Source organism: Emydura macquarii, unplaced genomic scaffold, assembly GCF_026122565.2.
Source record: "Emydura macquarii macquarii isolate MOO-44397 ecotype Brisbane River unplaced genomic scaffold, CSIRO-AGI_Emac_v2 contig_1644, whole genome shotgun sequence".
Taxonomy (NCBI): Eukaryota; Metazoa; Chordata; order Testudines; family Chelidae; genus Emydura; species Emydura macquarii.
The window spans coordinates 4,013,040-4,038,739 of NW_027131781.1; the positions used below are offsets into that span (position 1 = coordinate 4,013,040).

General features: G+C 38.9%; 1 protein-coding gene across 1 annotated transcript in view; it reads right to left on the reverse strand.

The window, feature by feature from the left end:
• Positions 1-5,871: 5,871 nt before the first annotated feature.
• Positions 5,872-25,700, reverse strand: part of PIAS1 (protein inhibitor of activated STAT 1) — a 77,687-nt gene continuing 57,858 nt past the window's right edge. The window contains exons 5-14 of the mRNA XM_067555509.1: positions 24,578-24,668; positions 23,241-23,375; positions 19,899-20,004; positions 17,836-17,909; positions 11,583-11,743; positions 9,787-9,917; positions 9,219-9,396; positions 7,700-7,842; positions 7,302-7,339; positions 5,872-6,297 (exon numbers count right to left, since the gene is read on the reverse strand). Coding sequence (XP_067411610.1) covers positions 6,001-6,297; positions 7,302-7,339; positions 7,700-7,842; positions 9,219-9,396; positions 9,787-9,917; positions 11,583-11,743; positions 17,836-17,909; positions 19,899-20,004; positions 23,241-23,375; positions 24,578-24,668 — 1,354 coding nt within the window. The 3' untranslated portion in view covers positions 5,872-6,000. The remainder of the gene's footprint in view (positions 6,298-7,301; positions 7,340-7,699; positions 7,843-9,218; positions 9,397-9,786; positions 9,918-11,582; positions 11,744-17,835; positions 17,910-19,898; positions 20,005-23,240; positions 23,376-24,577; positions 24,669-25,700) is intronic.

Below are 25,700 nucleotides of genomic sequence, written 5' to 3' on the forward strand. Positions count from 1 at the left end.
TACGATCATTGCTATTTCTGTCCATTGGTGCTCTTCCATCCACCTCGTCACTCCATTTAGCAAACGATCTGCAATAAAGTACTTAACATAGATATCAACATTAGGCATTAGAGTTAACTCACTAATGTAGGTAAGATGGGGTGGGGGAGATGTCACACCTCAGTCATTGCTTCAGGCTGTCTGCAGACTCAGGAAAACTCTGTGGATTGGTTTATACTGTTCACATTTGAGAAGTTCTTTCTTCAGGTATTAAAGCTAGAAACTTTCATTTTAAAAAAGCAAGCCCAGATTCTGCAGAATGTGGCTATTCCATGCAGGCCATGTAACCACATCAAGTGGGCTGGATCCAGGTTTGCTTTGGCTAGAACATTTCAGGTCATGAAAAATTAAACAAACAGAGCCCACAAAATTTAGGCCCACTCTACACACAACTTTTAGCCAGGGTTACGTTAGTCAGTCACAGAAACTGGGTTTGTGCTGCCACACCACATCTGTATCAATGCATTCTAGTAGTTCTCTCATACAGACTTGCCATGGCATAGAACAGCCAGAGGACATGCACAGAGGGGCATCAGGGGCCATGCGCGCTGGATTATATTGCTGCAGAGCTGGGATGAAGGACAGGCCAAACCAATTACGTGAACATGGTGATTGTGTCCTCCTCACACTGCAAAACAATACGCTGCCGTGGATTACAGGGTGACAACCATGGGAAAGTCTAGTTCTCAAGCACGGGCAAGACACTGACCATGACCGCAAGGCAGGAACTGCTGCAAACAGGCACCCCTGTGTCTGCACAGAGCCCCACTGCAGGCAGGCGGGATCCACTCGCAGAGTCAGCTGTGGAATCAGGACTCTAATTTTAGTTGTATTGCGTGTGTGGCCAGCGTGTTTAGAACCAACCGGGTCCCCGTAACTGACCACAAAAACTCGGTTAAAAGTTGTAGTGCGGACAGGCCTGTTGGGTCTTTCAAACACTATGCTGGACCCCAACACTCTTGGAGGTGGGCCTTTCCCCCATTTTAGATATGAAAAACCGAGGCACAGAAGGGTTAAGTGACTTGCCCCAAGTCATGCAAGAAAGGAGAGTGGACCCAAAAATCTGCCATTCATCCCAGTGCCCACCCCCTGCCTTTATGCATTTCCTGCTTTCACTTACCCATAAAGACTTGCGTTGCAGAGTTTGCAGTTCCCATGCAACCATCAGCCAGCACGAGGTAACCGCGATGAACTCAAATTCTTGCATACAAAATGCTTTTATTTTAAGAGTTTTTTAAACAGCAAAGGGCTGTGTATGAGGGGACACTTTCCCTCGATAAGCATAAATCTGACCCTATCTACCCCCTCACGTCTACAGTGTCCACTCAATTTATCTTTGAGCTTTCCAACCTCCAAGAAAAATACTCCATGTACTGGTCTAAAAATCAGACAAAAAACAACCAGCTGCTTAACACTCAAGCAACCCTCCAATGATGAAGAGGGAGGTGCTGAAGATGGGGTGAGTTGGGAAGAACTCCAGTAAGGAAACAGTTCTTGCTTTCAAGTGTCCAAATTATGCCATTTCTCCCCAACCAGTGAGTTCTAAGAATAACTTGACATTATAAGTGAGGACAATGTAGTTCTATTCACTGGTCCCTCTTGAGGAGTGTGCCAGTAGCTTGTTCAGGAAAGCAGTGAAATAGGTTTACTGATTTGTATTAACTACCAGCTATCAATGACCCCAGAGAGCCACTTGACAACCCCTGCCACTGTTCAGAGCAGTTGACTACGGGAAACCAATGCTTTTGGCCAGAACTGATATAAAGGTGTTGTTGTGGCATGCTCAGACCCAACACACTTTGTATTAATTCAGACCATGCTGCTGTGTTGTAACAGCTGCTATTTTTACTCGCCAGGTATGGACACTTTCCAAGTGAAAACTAGACAGAATGGGGACTGTGCATTTCATACATACTCACGCAAACAAGGCGCCACAGATAGAACTGGAGGAGACTGGTGCACTGAATGTTCTACTTAAATTCAGATATAAAATGACTTACCCCATGCTAGGAAACATCATTTATCAACAAAGCATGCCTGTGAAAATTACATTCCTGTGAGTTTTCCCCTCCCCAGAGAGCATCCGGCATTACTTGGTTTAGAAAAGACAACTTAACTGAATTTTTGTTTTATTACATCTAAAGATTTCTACATAAACAGGTAACATTCAATAGGTAAACAATTTTTTTCCAATGCATGTAATAAATATTTTCACTTGGTACTTTTATACAAACTGACATTGGTCTACTATACATTTTTAAAAGCCATTTTACTGGTTTGGCATGCCGTATGGAAACTAAGAGAAAGTTTTAAGGCAATGAATCACAGATTTAAATTCATGGAATTAATGGTAACTTGTTAATATTCTGCTTATATACATTTTTCCCTTTGTTAATTAAAACAATTAACAGCAGCACTTCCTGGGACCATCAGCTATTCTCCCTTGTTAGAAATCTAAGCTCTGTTTAAAAAGAAAAAAGGAACACTTACATTGATAAAACAAAATCCTTTCTGAATACATATTAAAATGTGCTTTAAAACCCTGAAAAGTCAATGCAGTGAAGGATTCACTTTCAAAATGTTCTCCCCGCGGTTCTTAGCTTTAAATTAGAAGACAGCTCCACACCAGCTCGATGAAAATCTCCAAGCCATCCCAACCTGAGAGGCTTCGCGAATCCTTGCCCTGAAGGGTAATGTATAGGCCTAGAATTGCTACGATGCCTATGTTAATGAAAGCACTATGGAATAGCGTAATGCTCAGTATGTTAGATTGTAGCATAGTTTGGATTGTTTTGTTTTTAAAAAGAATGCATCCAATAATGCCCACACAAGTGATTCAAAGCCACTTCAACCCTGCTATTTAGTAACAGCTATTTACCCACATCTGTGTGTATAGATGCACACACACATGCAGCACTATACAGGACAGATGCGCGCACGCACGCATGCACGCACGCACACACACACACGCACACACACACGCCCCCTTCTAATGGAAGAATTTGAGGACAAAGGAAAAAATTGGTACCCCACAGCCTAAGAGTTACACAGACTCAGTAATCTGCAGTCAGGTTAGCAGTACTGAAAACCAGCCAAAAGCAGGAGTTACTTTGCTGCATCATTAATAAATATGCAATGCGTGATTTAAAAAAAAAAACAAAAAAACCCCTAAATTTAAGGAACTTCTGGAGAATTCAGACTGATTTCTGCCAAGTAATGTTAACTGTGGTCAAATGCAAAGTTCCAGCAAGTTATCAATCTTACAAAGCCTCCTAGAATGAAACCAATATCCACGAAACACAGAATGAATACCGCATAGGAGAATCAAACGGCGTTTGCTGTCCTATGTGGAATAATAAGATTAAAACATGAAACCAAACTGAAAAGCCTTCCTGTTCTTAGTTAGCTGTTTGGGGGGTGGGGGAATCATCAGCTGACCTTGGCTTTTGGAAGGTAAGCTAAGGATGAAAGATTCCCAACTCTTTTGCACATTGGCCACATTAAGTTCTCTAGGGTTGCTGAGATTTTTAATTTTCTTTATAAATGCAGTTTTTCAGCTCACTTTTACCATAGCAGAATCAGTGGGAATACTACCACAATCCAAATGTAAAAATAGCCATAAACTCCCCAGAATTTCATTCCTTAATTTTCATTTTATTTCCAGTTCTAGAAGGCAGGGCCACATCTGCTCTCAGTTACACTGATGAGAGTCTCGAGGAGTCAGTCACTTCAGATTTACGCTAGGTATTACAGTGACGCATCTGCTCTCTATTTACTACCAGTTTAATAACCCAATGTATTTGCTAGACTAAAATTTATAAACAAGTTATAGTCCTAATGAAGGTTTAATACCTCAGTATCAGACTGAATTTAAAAATGAAGTATTTTCCTGTTTTCTCCTTTTATTGATTCTTTTTTTAACTGACATTTAATAAATTATAAAACTGGTGTATGGTGAAATATATATATCTATATCAGCCAGGTATGTATGGAATACACATGCATGGGAAAAACTATTTGACTCACTTAACTCACACACACAGATCTATAAATACATATATACACACACATTTACATATAAACACAAACATTTTGTTTTCAAAATTCAAGTCAACTATTCAGTGGCAGAGGGATGCTGTAAAAACTCTAAAAACAATTTTGATGCCACATATTCATGTGAACCTTTCAATTTACCATTCAACTGATCCTACAGCACTACCTAATTCTACTTGGATTAAAGTAAGTCAATTTGTTTTGATCAATGCAAGGTTTTAAGAGACAACTTTATATGCAAAAGGTGGCCCTTATCAATGCTCAAACTAAGTTGATGTCAATCGTTTTGGATACAAAAATTCAGACAGGAATCTGCTAATTGTAGTTTCCTTCCTATCCTTCCTGATAAGCTTGTTACCTGCACTTTAAACTAGCTACAAAAATATTTTTCACACCAGAGGACATATTCATTCTCTCTGGTGAGGACTTTGGGACACAATAGAATCACCTACCGCCCACCCCACCCCCAACTCTTATTTTAAAGAATCTCCTGAAAAACTGCTTTCCATCTATTTACATGTTTCGCTATTTAGCAAGAACGGATCAGTCCAAATGATCCATCAGTTCTAAAAAAGACTTCCTATGTCATGCATGTCTTTTAAAAAAAAAAAGAAAATGAACAGGAATTGTAGAGCACATACGGCTCACACGGTTCAATAGAAGTATACTGAAAAACAGGGAAACTCTCAAAATAATTAGGAGGTCAAAAAGAGAAAAATCCACTTGGTCACCACTGACTAACAGAGTTCTACAGACTGCTATTCCGATACAGGTAACGAGTGGGCGAGGGTTGGGTGGTGTTTTGTTTTGTTTTTTTAAGTGTAATGTCTAACATTCAATATTCACATACAGTTGTGAAGTCAGAAGATGATGTGCCACTACCACTGACAGCAACACAAGTGCATTTTAAACCATATTTCCTTCTCTTTGTTTGACAGGTTTGTTTTTAGCAGAAATTTAATCTGTTGTGGCCAAAAGTAGATATTCACTGACAGAGCCATTTAGGCCCCAATTCAGTAAGCTACTTAAGCACATTGCTAACTTTAAAGCACATGAGTAGTTTCATGCCTTAAAATTTAACACGTTTAAGTACCTTGTTGATCAGGATCCCCTTAATTATTTAAAAGATTAATACTGGAGGTTAGAAAGAAAAATCTAGAGTGAAGGGGTGTCAATGCTGTTAGACGGGCTAGAGCCTATAAAACTTTTCTCTCTCAAACCAATACTTCGGCTTGAGTTTGTACTGAGTCTGCCCATAAGAATAACTGACACACTAAGGAGCCTGCAACGTGTTTGATGAAAGTGCTGGAATGCCACATACCAACTGACTACACAGTCATGTAGAACCAGAAATGACATTTAAAACACACTCCCCATGAGCTATGTCCTTCAAATACAGAGAGATTTCTATGGAACAGTACAGGTAGGGTTTATATCACTTTAAGCATAATAAATCTGCACTGAAAAGGGGATAAGAGGAATTCAGTTTCACCATCAATTGTAAATGGTGTTTCCAAAAGAAAAAACCTCCTACAACTTAAAACTTCAGAAATTCCTTTCCTTGTTCATTAACATTACTGTGAAGAAAATAATGCCATTTGTGTCCAAACTAAATAAGTAACTCACAGGACAAATGCACAAGTGTAAAATCTTCAGCATCCAAAAAATGAACTGAAGTTTTGGGCGGGGGATTTTTTGTACTTTTCTTTTTTTGTCTGTTTGTTTTACCAGTCAGGCCATCTTAGGTTTATATACAAAAGTAAAACTGAAAATATAGTTTTGTTCTCTGTACATGTCTTAATTTTTTTTTCCCCCAAAAAAGGAAAAACTTGTCTACGTTTCTAAACAGAGTAAGATAAAACCAAGCACAAAGATCTCTTTTTCTGACAAGTTCATTTAGTCCAAGAATTAGTCCAATGAAATAATGTCTGGCATGATGCCAAAAATAGATGCCGTGTCCGTGCTGCTTCTGTTTGCAACTGGATGGCCATGATTCTCTCGCAGGCTGTTGGAGGAAACCAGGCTGCTGTTACTGCCACTATTGCTACCATTTGTGGCGGGGAGAGCACTGCTTCCTCCTGCATTTAACTGATCGAGAAACATCTGGGATGAAGTGTATGGGAAAAACCGAGGGTGTAAGAGTTCTGGATCATCTGATGCAGACACTGCCGCAGCCGCAGCGGCAAGAAGGGAGGTGTTGTAATGCTATGGAAAAAAAGACAGCATGTTAAAGTTACACTCCTGACTCCACAGGTTTTCTTCACAGCGGCACAAACAAAGTAGAACACACATATACTTTCTAAGCCTCAAGAATACTAGAAGTTGACAACCCTTTGTCTACTCTCTGTGGTCCAAGTGTTACTTTGTAAGATAATTTGTACAAACAAATGGACTGAAGACTTTGGTTTCTAAAGCCAGAAGAAAATTGGAAACAACAGTGTTGTTTGCTTCTACTGGATAGTAAGCAATAGCTCAATATTCCAAACTATAATGAGGTACTACTCGGATGGTGAGAAGCAGTGTAACTTCCCTTTCTTACCCCCTCAAAAAAACCAACATCTATTGGCAAGAAACTATTCATATTTCAATGGAATCTTTTGGCCAAAAATAAGAGACACAGACCACCCACTACCAGGACATTAAAATATTATACTTATTTTTAATGTAGGAAGACCTCTCTTACTGAACTCCAGAAACAGATATAGGAGTAATGTGCTTAAAACCAGTAGGTGGCTGGGCGTGTTCCCAGCAGTACAGTTTTTTTTTAACATACAGGTGAGCCCCAAAAGAAGTGAGTTTTCAGCTTTAAAATGACATGAACGAGAAATACTAGTTGCTGACGAGCCTTTTAAAATTTAAAATAATTTGCATTTTGCTCTTTCTGCCATTGGTTTCCATTCTGCATTTCTCCTCACTGACAATGAAAACTGATTGCTCATGTTCACTTCCTGGTACTCATTCACCAGTGCAATGATGTGATATTTGCTATGCAACAAACTATGGGGCAATGATTGTTTCAGAAGAATTTCCGTTCCTGGTTTTTTTTATTATTTCAGAAAAATTTCTCTTGGCATTCAAGTTTTGTAAAACCTTATTTACAAATAGCTAGACATTGGTTCAATTTCTGCTTCAATGAAATCCCTTTACAAGGGTTTACTGTATTTAGTCAACACAAACTTTTGTTGCATTACTCGTTTTTCGCAACTTACCTGATTGTCTCCTGATAGGAAAGGGAAGAAATCTAATCCTGTGAAAAGCCAAAATAAAAAAAAAAAAAAAAATTTTTAAATAAAAAGGGGATTCAGTTTCTCAAAAGAACATTGCTCCACCCTCCCCACTGAAATCAAATAATTTAACCAAAGTGTGATACAGTTGATCATGAAATTTAACTCCTAGTTATACCCAGACACTGAAAGACAGTTTGTTGGAGAGATATAGTGTTTTCATCCCTTCAGGTATGGTTTAACCTGAGTTATGCATACAATTATCTTTTACGATCCCCAAAATAATATTTTGTATTACTGGACCACTAATCAATTGTATGTTTACATTCTTTCATGATAACCTGAACGTTTTATGTACAATTCATAGCCGTATGAAACCTAACCTTGTAAATCATAAGGCATAGGTGTCATGTGGAATGGGTGTCTGTAGTCTTGAATAAGTGATGTATTGATGAAGTTTGTGTCACCAGCAGGAAGGCTTGGAGTTCTTGACACGGGAGATGCTTGATGGGGTAGATTTAAAATGCTGCAAGGGAAAGAAAGGTTTACAAAGTGTGAAACCATCGTTGGCTTGAAATGTTAAAATACAGTTTGAAGACTGCAAAATCCTGCTTGGGGGAAAAAAACAAAACCCAAAATACCAACACATGCATCTGACAGAGCTTTAAAGAGCAAAGTTAGTATTTAAGCCATAATTCAAAATGTAGCATGAATTACAGGGAAAGCAAGTATCACTGAGGCGAAAGTCATATCTCTGATACCAGGGGACACCCCCGCATCAAATTTCAAAGCCTTGCTCCAAAGCATAACAGTCCTAGACCTTCTCAACAAAAAAACAGTTGTAAGACTTTCTTTGAGAGGGGGGAAAACAGCACATTTTTGCTAACCTTGCTCTCAGAAATGGCTGAACCGTTTGAGCAGAAATATAAAACAGTCTGAGGCAGACATTTGCATGGAAAACTTCAGCCCACATGATTAAAGTTTGGCAAAGTTATAAAGACATGAAAACAGATCTTATAATGGAAAGCGTTAAGACAACTTTAACTTTAGTCAGAGATAGCACTGCCTATAATAAACCAAGTATGAATAGCCATCACGAGTCAGGACAAAAAGACCTGAGGATTGAAGCGTTGAATATATATAATAATAAAAGCCCGCATAACACCCCAACAATTATTTCTACATGCTATACAAGGCATTTCCTATGGAACAACAGCAAAGGAGATCTTGACAAGACCCATGATCACTGAGTTGCTTTTATTACTGGAATAATCATCATTACAAACAGCACAATCCCTTTGTATAGCCCCAATATTTTCATCCCTGCATGTTTTGCCAGTGCTGCACTATTAACAGAATGGCTATTTATGTCTCTGGTTATTCTGGTTTTCTATATTGCTACTTTGCTGGTGGTAGTTGCTGGCAAAAACAGATAACACTCCCACACCACATCTATTGTTGCTGTTCTCAGTTGTGCACTCTGTTTCTAAAATTCTCTACTAGAACAGTTTAATTTCCAAGCCTCTCAAAACATTTGTTTCTTAAACTACACTGGCTTTTCAGTGCTTTCTTTTTTTGTCACAGATTAAAAAAATTGCTTCACTCGTACTACGTTTTGTAGTAAAACCCATACAGTTCGCCTGTAAAGTTGCAGCAGGACAAATATTCACTTCTGCTAGCACACCAACATGTTTTTAAATCCCAGTCTTTCTGTGAGTTGTGAGCTACTGTGATTAATCCATAGTTTGTGGTATCAAGTTCTGTTGTTATAAACACTCGGTTATACTTTGAAAAACGAACTTCCCAGGTGCAATTAAATTTCAGTTGAAATTTTATTTCTACCATTGCTTGTCATGAACATATTTTCATCTCAACTAAAAACAGTGTACACCTTCTTCTTACCCCTTATTATTTAGTGGTGATGCAGGAGATACAGAAGGACAGCTCCTCTTGGCAGACGGTTCTTCCTCCTCTTCATCTGAGGAGCTGTCTATGGTTAGATCAATCACTTCTACTTTCTTATTTTTATTCGATTGGTGGTGAGATGACACCTGATGATCCAAAGAAGAACTTACGCATCCTACAAAGATTTAAGAGCCAAGGTAATTATTCGAGCCATGATTACCATGTAGCATTGCAATGAAGGCCAGCGTTGCTCAGTTAAATTAAAATTATACATGCTTTCCATAAACAAAGCTTAGAAGCCAAAACAAAAGTGAAAAAAACCAAGATTAAAAAGCATTAACAAAGCTTCAGAAATGCAGATGGGCTCAAATGGATGTTAATGTTACTCAAACACCTTGCTATCGCTTAATCAATAAAATGCTACCACAACACAAAGAGAACTTTTATGTTCCATTGCTCACAGAGTCATGGTACTCTTCTAGAAACAACCCCACATTTTAATATTTAAAACAATTGGTTTAGCAATATGACATTTTGTTTGTACCTTCAAAAACTTAAGACTTACCATCAACTCCATTATAAGACGCAGTGACTTCTTGAACCTCCTTCTTTGATCTCATGGGAGCCCATGACCCATCCTCCTTAAACTGAATTTCATCGCAGTCTGTGCAGTACTTCAAGATTTCCATAAACAACCTGTGAAACAAAAACCTTAATATCCATCTTCAAAAAATAAAAAGGAAATGGAGAAGAACTTTAAATTAGAATGATTTAGAACCAATCTTTTGAAATAATTAGACCTATCTGAGAATTTCAGGCATTTTTCTCTCCTCAGTACAAGTTGTCAAAATGGAAACTGAAATTTTAAAATATTACTTAACATAATAACCTCCACATTCATTTAATTGTACAGTAGAATGTCGATCGTCCAAACCTTAATATGTTGAACTTCTTGTTGTCCAGAACAGGTTCATGCCCACTATGTATATTAGGATGAAAATTCCCTGATTTATCCAAATTTAGTCAATGACTTCCCTGACATTTAGATCATCATGGGTATAATGTATTTTTTTAGGAGTCCAATCATTTAGAACTCACATGGACTCTAGTAGACTGTATCAAGGAATGATTCGCAAATTGATAAGTAAGCACATTTTCCCAAGCAACACAGTGAGGAACAAGCACTGCTCATAATTGCACACCTCAATTTGTCTGGGTTACCATCACTTTTTTCCATTATGGATGGAGTAATGTTTTTAAAAAAAAAAAAAAAAAAAGTAAACACCCAGCTTCCTTAAACTGGCTGTGAACACAGCTGGCCTTCCCGGGTACCAAGCGGTCTGATGGGGAGAGCCATTTGTGAAGTAGGCTTTCAGAAATTATTTAATTTGTAATGTGGACAGGGCCACAGAGTAAAATGAATCAAATCCTTTAAAAGAGGAGGGCAGAGGGCAGACAATAATACTTTAAGGAGTGAATTTCCTATGGACTTAGAAAATATTTTCTCTACTGTTGAGGGCTAAAATTTAACGGATTAGGAGAGAAATAGTTAAAATAACATAATCACCTTGACATTTCTTCTTTACCACGAGAGCTATGGATGTTACCTGTTTGGTGACTCGTGTAGCACTCTGTAGAAAGATTTACCTCTGGGAAATATGTTTCAACCTAGGAAAGAGTGATCCTTCCCAGTAATTAAAATTAAGCTTTTTCTCCCACATGGAACCATTAGAAAATTCCACACTCACCCTCCGTTTTTGGAGAAGCAAAATCCAGGTGGATTGGGATCTAAAGAACTGAATCTATATGTTGCATGGTGTCCATGCTTTCAGTGGGCTTTTTTGTTTTTTTAAGTAATTAGCATCAGGGAAATAAATCCATGTAGCAACTCCAAACGTGGAATGTGCATGAAATTTAAGATAGATTTCTGCTATAAGCCATTTCAAATTTGTATGGTACTGTTCAGTTAAAAATATCTATTATTAAACTTTTTATTATTATTAACAATTTCAAAACTTGCCCTGCTATTCCTACCTAGAAGTTTACCTTGATGGAATATTCTTCAACAACATTTCAGGGAAACAAGAACAAAAGTCTTCTCGATATTAGAAAGGATAATGCCGTCTATCATCTACTTTTATATTACTCAGTTTATATCTAATTGTTAAGTGAATTGTTTCAAAATATTAATGATGGTGCACCTGCTTAGTAGCTTTACAGAGATCAATCTGTGAAGTAAGTCCGGGTGACATGAAATGAGTGCAGTATCCACAGAACCCATTTTACAAAAGAACGCACTGTATCCCAGACACAGTACATGGCTCAATTTATGCACTGTATTTTGTTCCAAATGTTACTTACCCATCAATTATGAGGTGTTCATACGGAGCCTTCTTGTCACATACAGGACAAACCCAAGTAGGTTTCTTCTCATTCATTTGAATATACAGAGTGGCATCAAAACACTGCAGATGTGAACATGTCAGGGCCCTACATGGTATAGTTAGCCGCATTTTTCCAAGCTTTAAGAGGAGAAAAAAAAATTAAATTGTTGCTTCTTCTGAAAAACAACCGTTCATTTGTTTTAACCAGGAAGATAGAAACTGAACTCTAGCACAATTGTAAGCACTAAGTATTTAGAGAAATATGTGTTCTGATTGCTATATTCAAGTCACACTCCTTTGCTCTGGCTTTTCTGTGTATCTGATAGTATCAATAAAAAGTGCTACTACAAATAGATTTTTTTTTTAAATAAGTTCATACACGGGTAATGGAAGACCACTTCATTTTTATACTGCTGGCTCAAAATGCAAAGTCAATCTACCTTGTATCACTTACCATAGTATTTATGACTAATAAATACGAAAAATAATTATTCTCCCTCATTGGTGTGTACATATTCCAGATATTTACAGAAATACGTCCACCCCCTTTCCCTAAACCTAGCTTAGCCATGCTGTACCTGTTTAAAACTCCAAGGCCCAAACCAGGGACAAATACTTACACAAGCTTAACTTTACTCACAGAAATAAGCACATGCTTAAGCACGTGAAGGATCAGAAACAAAAATCTTTCCAGCCAAGTCTGTTCCTCCAGCTGCATCATTTTCATTGTTCTCCCCTAGGGGTCTTCAATTTACCCATATGCTCCCCGTAAGGACGTGCATACATATGAATACATAGATGCAATCACGTAAGAGGTACATATAGGGAGACCACACATTACCATTAAGCATACGATTTAGTCACAGGGGACATGGATTCTGTGACTTTACCGGACCTCTGTGACTTCAGCTGCAACTGCCAGCAGCTGTGACCAGAAGTCCCCCCCCCCCCCACGGCTGCAGCCGAAGCCGAGGCTGCGTGTCCCTGTCCCACAGCTTCAGCCAGGGCTGGGACCAGGGCTGTGTATCCTCACCCTGCGGATGCTGCTGTGTGCCCCCTCCCATGGCTTCGGCTGGGGCTGCCCCTCCCATCCCCCAGGACTGCTGCTGGAGCCAGGACTCTGTGCCCCCCTCTCGCCCGACCCCCAGTGGCTTTGGCTGGGGCCACGGATGTGTGTCTGCCTCCCCAGCCCCCTCTTGCTGTGGCAGGGCCTGGAACCCCAACCCACGGAGCTCCAACTGGCATTCCCCCCACCCTGTTACTTTTAGTAAAAGTCAGACAGGGCACAGCTCCTGTGAATTTTTTGTTTATTGCCCACAACTTTTACTAAAAATAACCGTGACAAAATCTTAACCTTAGTCATCATATATTACCTCACCATCTCTCTGAGGAGATGTCATTACATATGCAGTCCTAAATTCCTCTGGCCTTTTTGGCTGCTATATCATACTAAAAGCTACAGTTAATTTGCCATCCACGCCACCTAGTCTCTTTCAGCATTACAGAATACCTACAGACATATTGTGGATGACAACATAACAGAAGATCATGTTCAATCCCAGCCTCTGACTGTCTTTTCGTTCTGTGTTTGTACAGCACCTAGCACAATGCTTTTAACTGGGCTATGCTCTTAACTGGGGATCCTAGGTAATACCACCACCCAATCAACAACCGCAACCCTGAGATATGTCCAAAATGGAAAAATATTCTCCAGGAGAACAGTGTACAGGCATACCTAAGCAACGTAAATGATCACCCTCACACAGCGTACTCAGAGTGCTCAGACTAAGATTTAGATAAGAAAAATCTCGACAAAGAAAATACCGTTCAAAAACCAATCCAGAGCCTAAAATGATTACAGGCTGTGTTATTTAAGTAAAATACCTAGTGGAACTGTTTGCAGGATGCTTTCAGAAGTGACATGGCTCCTAACAGGCAATACAGGGCTGGTGCCACAGGATGGCACTCGCTCTCAAAACAGCAACAAAGCTAAAAACACCAACACAAGAGAACAAAGGCTCTGCTTGCAGTGAACTTCTGCAGCGACCTTTAAGCAGCCTGAAATACCTGCTTCCATTCTCAGCAACATTCATCCATACTGTTGTTTCTAACCCTAATCTTGCTTTTTATTCTTCCCTCTGGTTTTCAATCACTGACACAGTAAGTCACCACCAGATGGAAGGGGGGAGAGAAGGGGAGTCATACATCTCCCAGAGGAATACACAGTGCTGCTGGTATAGAGAGCAGTCAGCAGGAGGTGCTATGCATGCCATGTGTTTGGCAACCCCTCCACCAATACCCAGGACCAAGCACATTATTTTTTTCACACAATATGAATCCCCCCGATCCGTGTCTGTCCTAAATTCATCTCTCCCAGATGGGAGGTCAATGGCTCATTTATCTTTTGGGCACAATGCAATTCACGAACTACCATCGGTATCATGAGTAAGCATGTTGGAGCTAGAAGACCTTCGTTTTCCAGAACCGTGATGCTTAAGTATGATGCAAAATAAAAAAACCAGCAGCAGCAGAGCTGTGCTACAGGGATATAAAACTCTCAGGAAAAAACAAGTATTGTAACGAGCTTGGTGCTATCAGACGTTGAATACATTAGAATCATAGAATATTAAGAGTTGGAAGGGACCTCAGGAGGTCATCTAGTCCAACCCCCTGCTCAAAGCAGGACTAACCTCTGCTATATCATCCCAACCAGGGCTTTGTCAAGCCGCAGCTTAAAAACCTCTAAGGATGGAGATTCCACCACCTCCCTAGGTAACCCATTCCAGTGCTTCACCACCCTCCTAGTAAAAAACTTTTTCCTAATGTCCAACCTAGACCTCCCTCCCTGCAACTTGAGACCGTTGCTCCTTGTTCTGTCACTCTTAAACACATTCCACCAAATAATGCAATACCACACACATCAAGAAATAGATGTGATCTTCTCACAGTACCATTTCCACGGTGCACATATCATTTGTGAGTACTAGTTAGGACTTAATAGGATACCTAAATACAGTATATGTAATGTGGACAAGTAATGATGGTCTCATTTTCTAACTTTGGCATGAAAACTTATTGGGTTAGATCCTTCAGTGTGGCCAGGCTGTGTTAATGTTCCTAAGTAAAAGACATAGAGGGGAGGGAAACTTTCGGATCCTCTTTACACCCCACACAAAGGAGCAAAAAAGGTTGAAGTCCACTATTTTTGGCTGCAGTCTCGCTTCAGTTAACCTAATAACAATATTATAGGCATTTACTGTGTATGTTCACAATAACAAGGAAAAAACTAAAAAAAAGACGTTTAGAATTTGCAGAACCACAATAATTGCCAAATTTGGATTTCTTTTCATGTCAATTATTTACTCCTGTCCTCAAGGCTGAGATTATTTTTGACACATTGTCTTCAAACTTTCTCATGCAAACTGTCCTAGTAGCAGCCCCTTCGCTTGCTAGATCCTGGGTCAGCTCCTTCCAGATCCCTACTAGAATTCACAAAGTGGGGGTAGGGTTTATTTGTTAAAGCAGCTTACTTACTAAATTTATTTGTTAAAGCAATTCAGAACACGCTCAGAGGTGGTTTCTCAGTCCCTTAGAAACTTTATATTTTTCTCCTCTCAAATTTAGGGCCCAGTCTTGCAACCGTTATTTGTGCACGTAGTGCCATTTATTCCCTTAGAACTACTTTCATAAACAAGCTTATGCCCGCAGAAATTTGTTAGTCTTTAAGGTGCTACAGGACTCTCGTTGTTTTTTCATAAACAAGAATTATCTTGCAAGTAAAGGCTGCAGGACTGGGTTTTTGGCAGCCACTTTTCATCATGTAGGGCTGAATACATGCCATGCTTTACATTTTTTGGTTTTGCTACTTGAATTACTGGAGAGAGAAAAAAAGTGTGCTAAAGATGAGACTTTACTCTCCTATAACTCAAAAATGTTGAAGAGATTTTCTTCAAACTTTCCAAAGGAAAATTTACCTTGGGTCTGAGACCAAGCATGTAAAGTTTCTGGAAAAAAATTCTTCCTGGAACTGAAAGTTATGTATTAGCAAATGAAAACAAGGATTTGTCATACAATTGTGTTCACATGAATACTATGTTATTAGTCGCCATCCTAGTCTGTTTATATTGCAAACCCACTTTACAGGACACATAGGAAGATAACAGTCTCTACCCTTAAGACCTTCTGCCATGACAGAATAGTGAAAGAGGAACAGTGAAAGCACTTTTTAACTAGACTGCACTAAATAAAGGTCACACTGAAAGATGACTCCCAGAGTGTGAGCATGTCACATACAGAAAAATGTGCCTAAAATAATCTGTTCTAAACTTTCAGTTTACTGGAAGAGACTAGGCTTAAACAGACAGAGGGAGCACAGACTGAGCAATAAAACCCATTCCACAAGAGACACTTCTCAACACTAAATTGGGTATTTCATTTATATTTGACATCAGCACTAAAAACTTAATTTTTCGTTTCTGAATTAACTTTAATTCAGCTATCTTTAACCTTGCAGACTGGACCATGGAGACTACTACTGAAGTAAACATCTAACTCCCAAAGAAGCACAAGGATTGAAGTGATTGAGCTCCATTAGCACGGTTAACTCCTAATAATTAGATAGATAGGTTCCTGGATTTAATAAATGGATTCCTATTATTGCTTTCTATTGGAACCTTATTAGTATTTAACTTTAGGAAGTAAGAGCATTGTACTTAAAGAATTAAACCATGACAGTACTAGCACTTCCTAAGGTAAGGAGGTTCCAACAGTACACAACAAAAATTTAACTATAAATATTCAACAAAATAAAATTACTCTGAAGTTAATATTATTATGTATAAAAGAGTGCTCTCAACTTTTAAATTAATACATTATTTTTATTACATCTCTCAAACTCTAAAGAACAGGATTTCACTTTTTACAAAAGCAATACTCCTGCACTTTCTTTTGCTGAATAAAAAGAGTACTTTTATCAGGTGACATATGTGTTAAATACTATTATAGCTGATATGTGCCATATCAAAAAGCCTTAAGACTGAAGATTAAATATCAAAATACCCAGCACAGGTATAAACATACAATAATTTGTCTAACAAATATTTCTATGAAAGAGAGTCAGCGATGTGAATTGTACTCTTTGCAAGATGGAGTTTTTGTATCCAAAAATATCTTTGCATTGTCAGAATCAAGAGGCCATTTAATAACCTTACAAATAAGCCTCAATTTTGCTAGGCAACAGAATAAGTAGCTAAGTCAGCTTTATTCTTGAGAGTCAGATTTCAACACTGAAAACTTTCAGCATCAGGCTTGAGTTGATCTAGACAAATCAGGAAACAGATGCATCCTTATTCTTGACACAGTTTAAGTTTTAGCTGCGATTAAGACACCGTTAATAAATGACAGAGCACACAGTGATTAAGTGTGTTAAATTGCAAGGGAAAACTAAGAGTATGCAGGCTGCAAAAATAAAGCTCATAACAATTATCATTCATATTGTGTAATTCAACTGGTGATCAGAACTGTAATACGTACAAACTATTGTTTAAGTCCTCTTATTTTCCAGCTCCTTTCACCTTGGTTAACAGTTGAATAAATCTGTTCTGATTGGTGTATATCTGATCTCATTTCCAAATTCCATGGGACTTATAATTAAAGTAATCTGTGAGTTGCACAGATTAGTATGGGAAGCAAGCAACCCTGTCTATTTCAAATTTTGTAGCAATCTTTATTTGCTTACATTTCCTTTGGCCTATTGCTTCTTTTTTAAATTGAAACAATAAAACCCTACCATTGAAGTGTAGGTATATACCTATCAACTTCAGTTACAGGAATTTAACCCTCTAGATCCAGGAGCCAGTCACTGATGTGTGTGTATACACAGATACATCCTTCTTATTGCTGATAGTGGTTGTACCATGGGCAAGCACCAAGGAGTTAAGCTATGTACAATATCTAGATACACTATCCCATTTTAGGATCCAACCCTCGACACTTAAACATAATTAACTTAAAGCACGTGCATAGCCTCAGTGAAGTGAATGGTACTCCCATGCTCTAAGTTAATCACATGCTTATGTGCTTTGCTGGATCAGGGTCTTAGGCACTGGATCCCAACTTCACACAGTTAACATACAAGTGAACACAGCGTTTAACTTGCATTAAAACTTGTCCTGTAACAGCCACTTCAGTTTCATCAGAACCAACTTTGGAGGAATTACTTTTACACTTACTGGACAGAGAAGCGAAACTCTTAAACTGGTTGTAGCTATTTCACTGTCTGGGTCTGCAGTCAGTTTCTCTTTTACTGCCATTTGCAGGAAGAAAAAATAAAACACAGAAAAAGCTTGTTATACACACATCACCAGGATGATATAATAATACACATGCCTAAAACAATCTGCTTTAAACCTGCCATTTGCTGTGTCTACTGGGAATGAGCAACATTGACTCTGGCAGTCTGTAAATCTGAAGAAAAAAATTTGTGTGTGCATGTGTAGAGTATAGTTCCTATGCAGTGTCTACTCTCCAAAACTTCAGTGGAGCACCACAAAAGGGGAAACTTCTTAAAACACAATATAAAGCAAAAAAGCACAGATTTAATATTTCATTTCTAAAAAAAGAGTTTCTACATTAAAATATTAGATTTTTATGGGCAACCCATTTTAAAGTGGTATAATCTCTAATAAAGCAATATCAAGTTCTTTGATCAATTGCTGGATTTAGGCACATTAAAGAAAAACCCAGCATTTTGTTAAATCCTGCATGTAGGCTAGCAACGCTCTGAGCTTTTGAAATAAGTATTAGGGGCTCCAATTATTCAAGAGAAATGCACCAAGGGTTGCAAAATTGATAGGCAAATGGAGGAGCATGACAAGGCACTCTGACAGAATAATGTTGTAAGGATTGTAGTCATATATAAAGGTGCCTCCCTTCCACCTCTTTCCACCCTCTATTTTTGTCTATAAAGAACTATAAAATGTAACACAGTTGAGATTTAAACGCACAAAACTCAGGCAATTCCAAGTGACAGTGGCACTGTGATCCCTAGGTGCTGCTTCTTAGTGGTTATTTCATTAATGTTTATGCCTTGTAAGTGCGGTGTGGCCACACTTACACAAAGTCCTGGAGGAGAGAAGAGAAGTGAAGTGGCTTAGGAAAGTTTGTTGGATTGCCTAATTTTTGTGCCCTTAATCTCAAGTCATAATGTTATATTAACATGGTTTGATACACAATTGTTCAATATTATTTTTGTACTTTCTATTTAATGGTGTTGTATTCTATATAGGCTATTATACTGTGCTCATCACGAGAGTATCGGAAGTAAATGAAGCAACATGACTTAAGATCTGTCACGTTTGCTCCCTCATCCTCTCCCTGGGAAGAAATGTGCCCAGCGGAGTGTTCTGTTTTGGGTTTTTTAAGATGTTAATTACACACACATTACCATATCTTTACATTAGGGACGACAGGGTCAAAAAAACGCACCTTGCACTCAGACCACAAGGAGATGAGGTTTGTGACGGTCTGGTGGGGAAGGTCATTCCACAGCCAGGGACCAGCCCCCGGCAAAGCTCAGTCTGGTGCAGAGATGAGCTTTACCCTTATTGTAGAAACTTCCATAGTGCCAGAGGAGCCAAGTGGTTGACAATAGTCAACAAACCTATGTGTTGGCATCATGGACCAACATCAGCCATTGAGTTCACATGAGGAACTCTGAGCAAAATGCCAGTTGAAATTAGTTTACCATTTTTTAACAAATTAAAATTGGATAAGTTGAGTGGCCAAAAATTCTCTTGCATTTTTCCTCTACAATGGCGATGGACTTACTGGGTTAGTGCATAATGCAGGCAAAGGCCTTTGATTACTCAGATTTAGACTGGATTTCAGTGACCGCCATTAATGGAATTAATGGATTCTAGATTTTCTCTTTTTAAAAGAAAGATCTCTGCGTTCACTATATGTTTTTCCCTGCAAAGGGTGAGTTAAGCAATGGTATGTAATTGGGGGGGTGGGGGAAGCTAAGAGTTGCAAAGTTAAACCAGGAGTTGTGTGGAAGCCGCAAAGAGCTGTAACTGTCACAGTACTGCAGTGAAACAGAACAGCCAATAAGTCTGAATTAAGTTCCCTGAATTTCTGAAGGGTGGGGAGGTTTTTGCTTTCCTTTCTTATTCCCATGATTCAAGAATTTAGATTTACAAAAAGTAGCCTCAAGTATTGTAGCAGTGGCCAGTGCCAAAGATACAAAAGCTGTTTGTTTATTTTTAGATAAAGAATTTGAATATATCAGACGTACTTAGAGCTTTAGAATGATCAGGATTCCTTATTCCTTTTGCTCGTAACCTCTGTAGTAAAACTGTAGAGGACAGCTGTTTTACGAGATAAACTGCCATAGAATAATTCTGGAAAACAAACATACAAAGAAACATCTCAGAGCTGATGTAATCAAAACAAAGAATCTGCATAAACACCATATAAAATTTATAATCTCCGTGATTATGTGGACCTAGACATCAACCATTGCTACAAAATGGAGGCATAACATTTTCAGGCTACAGAAAATCCACGGTATCTATGTTTTCAATAGGTATTAGGAAGTTCATAGGACCAGGATTTTAGTCTTTAGTAGAGAAGCAGCAAGGCGGATCACAAGCTCCACTGAGATTCCAGCCAGCTCCAAGGGAAGTTATGTATTCAGCTATTCTACCAGCACAGTTATAACTTTTCTCTTAAAGTTTCAAATCTGCATCCTGGGGAATTTAGTCTACAAGCAATTTATAAAAGATAATTTCATATAAAGTATAAAGCCAAGTGCAGCCCTGCACACACATTTAAGGGAAACAGTCATGTCAAATTTGGGCTCAAGTTCAAATTGTGAAAAATAAGCTTTTACAAAAGTTAAGCCCAGTAGCCATGCTTCGATGAACATATTTCATTTAACTGCACTTGTAACAAGTGGTCTTTAAAAAAAAAAAAAAAAAAAACCAACCTTTGCATTCTCTGCAGTGTTTATAACCCAATCTCTACAGCACTGCCCTGACACATGAGAACCTGAAAGGGAAGTTGATTACAGAACTCCACATCTAGTTTCATTGTTGAAGCTGAGAGAGCAAACTAAAACTGTACAGTTGTGAAGAGTTAGATTTTTAAAGTTCTTTCGGGGTTTTCATATTAACAATATTGTATCGTAAGTACATTGTCTTTTTAAAAATAGCATGTGAAACCATGCAGTACAAGCAGAAACCCCCAAGGACAAATGATAATGACCAAAAAAAAAGGTGTCCCCTCATGTTGCATACCAGGAGCAGATACAAAACTATTTGTTATACTGTCTCTCTCTCTCTAACCTCCAGCAGCATTCACAACTATTTTTTTTAAATAGAATAATCACATAAACAGGCTCTTTTAAACAGTTTATCACACAAAACACATGCTAAGAATGTTCTTTGAGGGCAATCCCCCACTTCTGGATCCCTAAGTCACTTCCATTATTTATTTAGGATCATGATAAATATGAGAAAGGATTCAACCATAGGTGGTGGGTGGAGAGGGAACCCAGTCCCTCCCAAAATCTATTCTCTGAGCCACTCCACTGTCCAAGTTCAGCAGGAAAAGTCCCATGTTTGGCTGAGCCAGGGCCCGAAATGGGCTGGGGCATACCATGGGGATGGCCCCATCTGAATGCTGGATTCCTGGCAGATGGAACTAGATTCCTCAGCCCCAGCTGAGGGTGCTGACTCCTAAGTGGACCTTCCCAGGAAGGTTCACCGGAATGGGGTTAGAGTCCCTGGGAGACGATCCTGAGGGGACTGGGGGAAGCAGGAAGGAGGAGAGTCCTGGAGGAAGGGGGGTGGGGATCCAGAGGTGATTGGGCCCAGCCCCACAGCACAGAAGCAGCCACCTGCATTGTGAGTACAGGGTGGCCTCAACGGTGCATCCCTCCCGCCCCCAAGGATATTTTTACCAGTCACCTATAACTTCAATAATAATATGTATGTTACCATAAAATTTCACAATTTAAAAGGCATCAACCTCCACATGATTTTAAATATTTTAATGTTACTAAAGATGCTTCCATCATTAAAACCCTCTACTGCTTTAACGTGTTTATTTAATGCCTCAATTAGGACAGAAGTTAAGGAAATGCTAATTAACACTGCGAAATTATTTACCGACAGCTTGAATCTACAGTTAGGTACTTGCCTAAGGCAACTTTCACAGAAGTCTTTGCAAACAGATTGTGCAGAAACCACAATTATGACTTCACTAAGGTATCCTCTATCAGCTGAGACATGTAACCCAACATTTAAAAAAAACAAATGCCACACTGTTATCTACCATGCACGTCCATAAAATAAAACTAATTTCTACTGATTTATTGGAAGGGTCTCAAATAACAGAATTAGGAAGCATTATTTCTTGTGGGGGAAAGATCTGACTAATTGATTTTGTTAGATACACTGAGTTGATTTGCCATTACTCTTCTAGTTTTGGTGACTATACATTCAAAAGCTTTTGCAAGATACAGTTATGCAATTTTAGTTACAGCAAATGTCCTTTTACACCCTGGAAGCTTTGTGAAAACAGCTACTTCACTATAAAAACAACATTGAAAAAAACTAACCCAATGACAGAAAAAAATTGCAGTAAACTAAAGCAGGTGAATTTTCTTGAAAACTTGTTTTACATTTTTGGAGGGTTTTTTGCCTAAAACACTGGTGTTTTAAAAAGAGCATGCAACAGGCATCTATTCCATAATCTGACTGCAGATCTTGTCGTGTTTCAACTTAAATCCATTTTGATAGGGGGAAAATACAAGAGCGATGTATATCTCACTGTTGTGCATGGATGGGCAATAACTATTTTTTCTACACTGTTTCAATGAATCATGGGTTCCAGACTACATTCAGAATAGATGATACTTCATCTCAGACTAATTCTCAGACTCTAGAGAAATAGGATGGTTGCTGTTGGCAAAGCCACAGTTTATCAGCATTTCTCAAGTCCTCATTGATTTTATGATGTTATGATTTTGTTTCACCGTGAACATACAAATTCTCAATGCATTGATCACTGATAAAGGATTGGGTCTCAAGGAGTAACTATATTATCCACCCACACACACATCCCAAAATATAGATTTTCCACAGGCTCTCTCAGATGGATAGAATTCCTGGAACATCATTTAAAAGCACTAATTACAACATTCTGTCTTCCCCCCCAAAAGCTGCTATAAGACAAAACAGTACAGTTAATATTAAAGTATGTGGATAAACCCAGCTGTGAGAATTGAAGCGTTAAATGGCAAGGTTAAATCCCCCATGCACTTCTGAGTTTTCATGCTTTAAAAGATTTACCTCTGCATTTTCAGAGTTAAGAAATACTCCCCCATGCAACTTATCATGCAGTGGTAGGCCAGCATTTGATCTATTCTAAGGTAATGTGCTTCAGCACACAGGCATAGAGCGGTAGAGAAAAAAAAAGAGGCAAATAAAAAATCCTTAGTTACCCATTACTATACTCTGTAAGCATTTTTATCACCAATTAAACTTGCTTGTTAGCTTTCTAATGTATGCTGAAATACAGATGACTAATAAACTTTTCTCTAATACATAGATCTGACCAAATAGTAACTCACTCTTCCAATTTCTGCAGTCCACGAAACGACAATGGTGTTTGGTACCGTTGTAGACAATCTGACAAGTGAGGTAATGTTGATTGGTCGGCTAGGTCGCTTTGGTTCAACGCCATTTTTGGTTGGTGGAAGATAGCCCTAAAATGGAACGATTTTTTTTTCATTTTTCCCTTTACAAGAGATATTTTAATCTCATTTTTACCTAACAAAAATTCCCCACACTGTTGTGGAGGGATATTAATCCACTTATTTACTAAGTATTTAAAAACACAATCATCAGCCAAGATCTAAATCTTGGAATTGTGAATACCACTCCAATTTGAAAACTACATAAAATCAATCTCATCTTCCCAATGCAAATCTTTAGATTTAAGGAATTTTATACCAGCTATTCTACATCAGTTAGTGTTGAAAGTTTACCACAGCAAACCTTGGAAAACCGTGCAACAGTCAAAGTAACAATATGACAACTCCTAGAAATCATGATAAAAGTTACACAGTCATAGACATTTAGGAACCAACTCATCACTGCAGAACCAGGCTTGTAAATTTAGTTTTAAATATTTATTTGTGTGTGGACACTACAGGTATGTCTACACAGCAATTTAAACCTGTGGCAGGCTTGTGTTAGGTTACTTGGGCTGCAGGGCTGTAAAATTGTGGGCTCTGCGACCCAATGAGAGAGCCAAGCTCCAGCCTGAACCCGAACAAATACACCACAATTTTACAGCCCTGCGAGCCCAAGTCAGTGACATGGGCCAGCTGCAGCGGTTTAATTGCTGTGTAGACATACCCTTTGACAACTTGGGTACTTAGGTTTGAGCCCTTTCCCTTACGCAGCAGGGCAACATTTTTCAATCCACCCCAACCCTATCCACTGAAGTATTAAAGGGTACCTTTCTGCAAACTCTTTTCTCCATTGTTTGTAGTGTTCAACCCTGAATGTCTAAAGACTACAGTCTAGGCTGGTGGGTTGCCACAGTAATGTAAATCAGTGCCTTGATCTGTTTAGTCCTTCAGGTCAAAGAAGATCTCTTTTCCGTATCTGTATGGTGACCAGTGCAATGGGCCCCCAATCCCAACTGGTGGCCGTGGGTGCTACCCCAATATAAATATTTACTACAAATTATTAGTCTCCTGCCTGGTTCTGTTGGATGTTCTCTTAAGAACCACAGTTTGCCTAACGCTTTATCCAGTTCATTCACTCACCAACCAGCAATCAGACCCTCTCAAAATGTCCAAACAAACATTAAAATCATGGAATCCACTACTCTTGGCAAACATACATCCTTAGCTATGATACTCAGATTATACAAATCAAAATAATATCTATTACTTACTGGAAGGCTACATGGTTTCCCATTTACTTTCACACAGAGATTGGGTGGGAAGTGATCTTCTTGTGGACAACTGGTTTCTGATAAACAAAACCTAAATGGAAAGAGTTTTGATCACCTTTCATATTTAAAATGTCTTAAGAAAGTTCTTAAAGGACTTCATGTTACTAGAAAGGTATTTTCGCTATTGAATTATGTATGTGTGTTTAGGAAGATTCAGATGATGGTCTGAGCAGCATGTGGAATTAAATCTTCAACTTTGATACGTAAGTCTGGAACTATTGGGTTGATCTGTATTGCTATGTGACCAACAAGCAGAAAAGCCCCAAACAGAAGTACAGCTTTGGATGAAGAGGACTCTAGGTTCCTCCGTGCGTGTCTCAGATTCCGCAGACTTGCTTCCATGACTCCTTCATTGTGAGACGGAGCATGTTCCTGGTACCAGAGCCCTTTAATCTCTGCTCAGTTTCTCTTCCCTCTATCTTCTCTGCCTGACCTTACCTTAGTAGAAGCCAAGGTTTTTGCAAAGGAGAGAATACATGCTACTTCTCCAACTATTCCTCCTCTACTAAGATAAACTGGCCAGCTGCTGCAGCAGCTAAGGCTTCTAGTGTTATTCTGATGCTCAAGGTCAGGCCTTCTACCTCAGTTCAGACAGTTTCTGATAACGCTAATCTCAGTATTCTGAAGGGATGTTTGCTGCTGAAAACTGTATTAGACAGACTGTCTTTTGTTCTTTGACGTGACTGTAGATCCCCAAGACCTTGTACGTGACAGGTGTGCTGATGGGCCAGATCCAAAAGTAATCTTTTAGTTCCTCTAGATGTCTGCTAGGGGATTGCACTACCCATTCAGAAATCCCACTGATTTAAAGAGAGATTATAGGACCAAAACACATTTAAACTGTGGCAAGTCTGTTGGTAAACCCAAAAGAGACTGATCGTGATTTCCCCACCTCCTGTCTCCCTGGATGAAAACAGGGAACGGGGCTGCTCTGCTTGACAACGTCACCAGCTGAACAAAGTGGCTAGCATCCCAACAGAAAACATGCTGGCAAACCCTCTCTGCTTCCTCTATACATCTCCCTGAGGGAGGCCCGGCACCCACATCCAACAACAGATCTGAA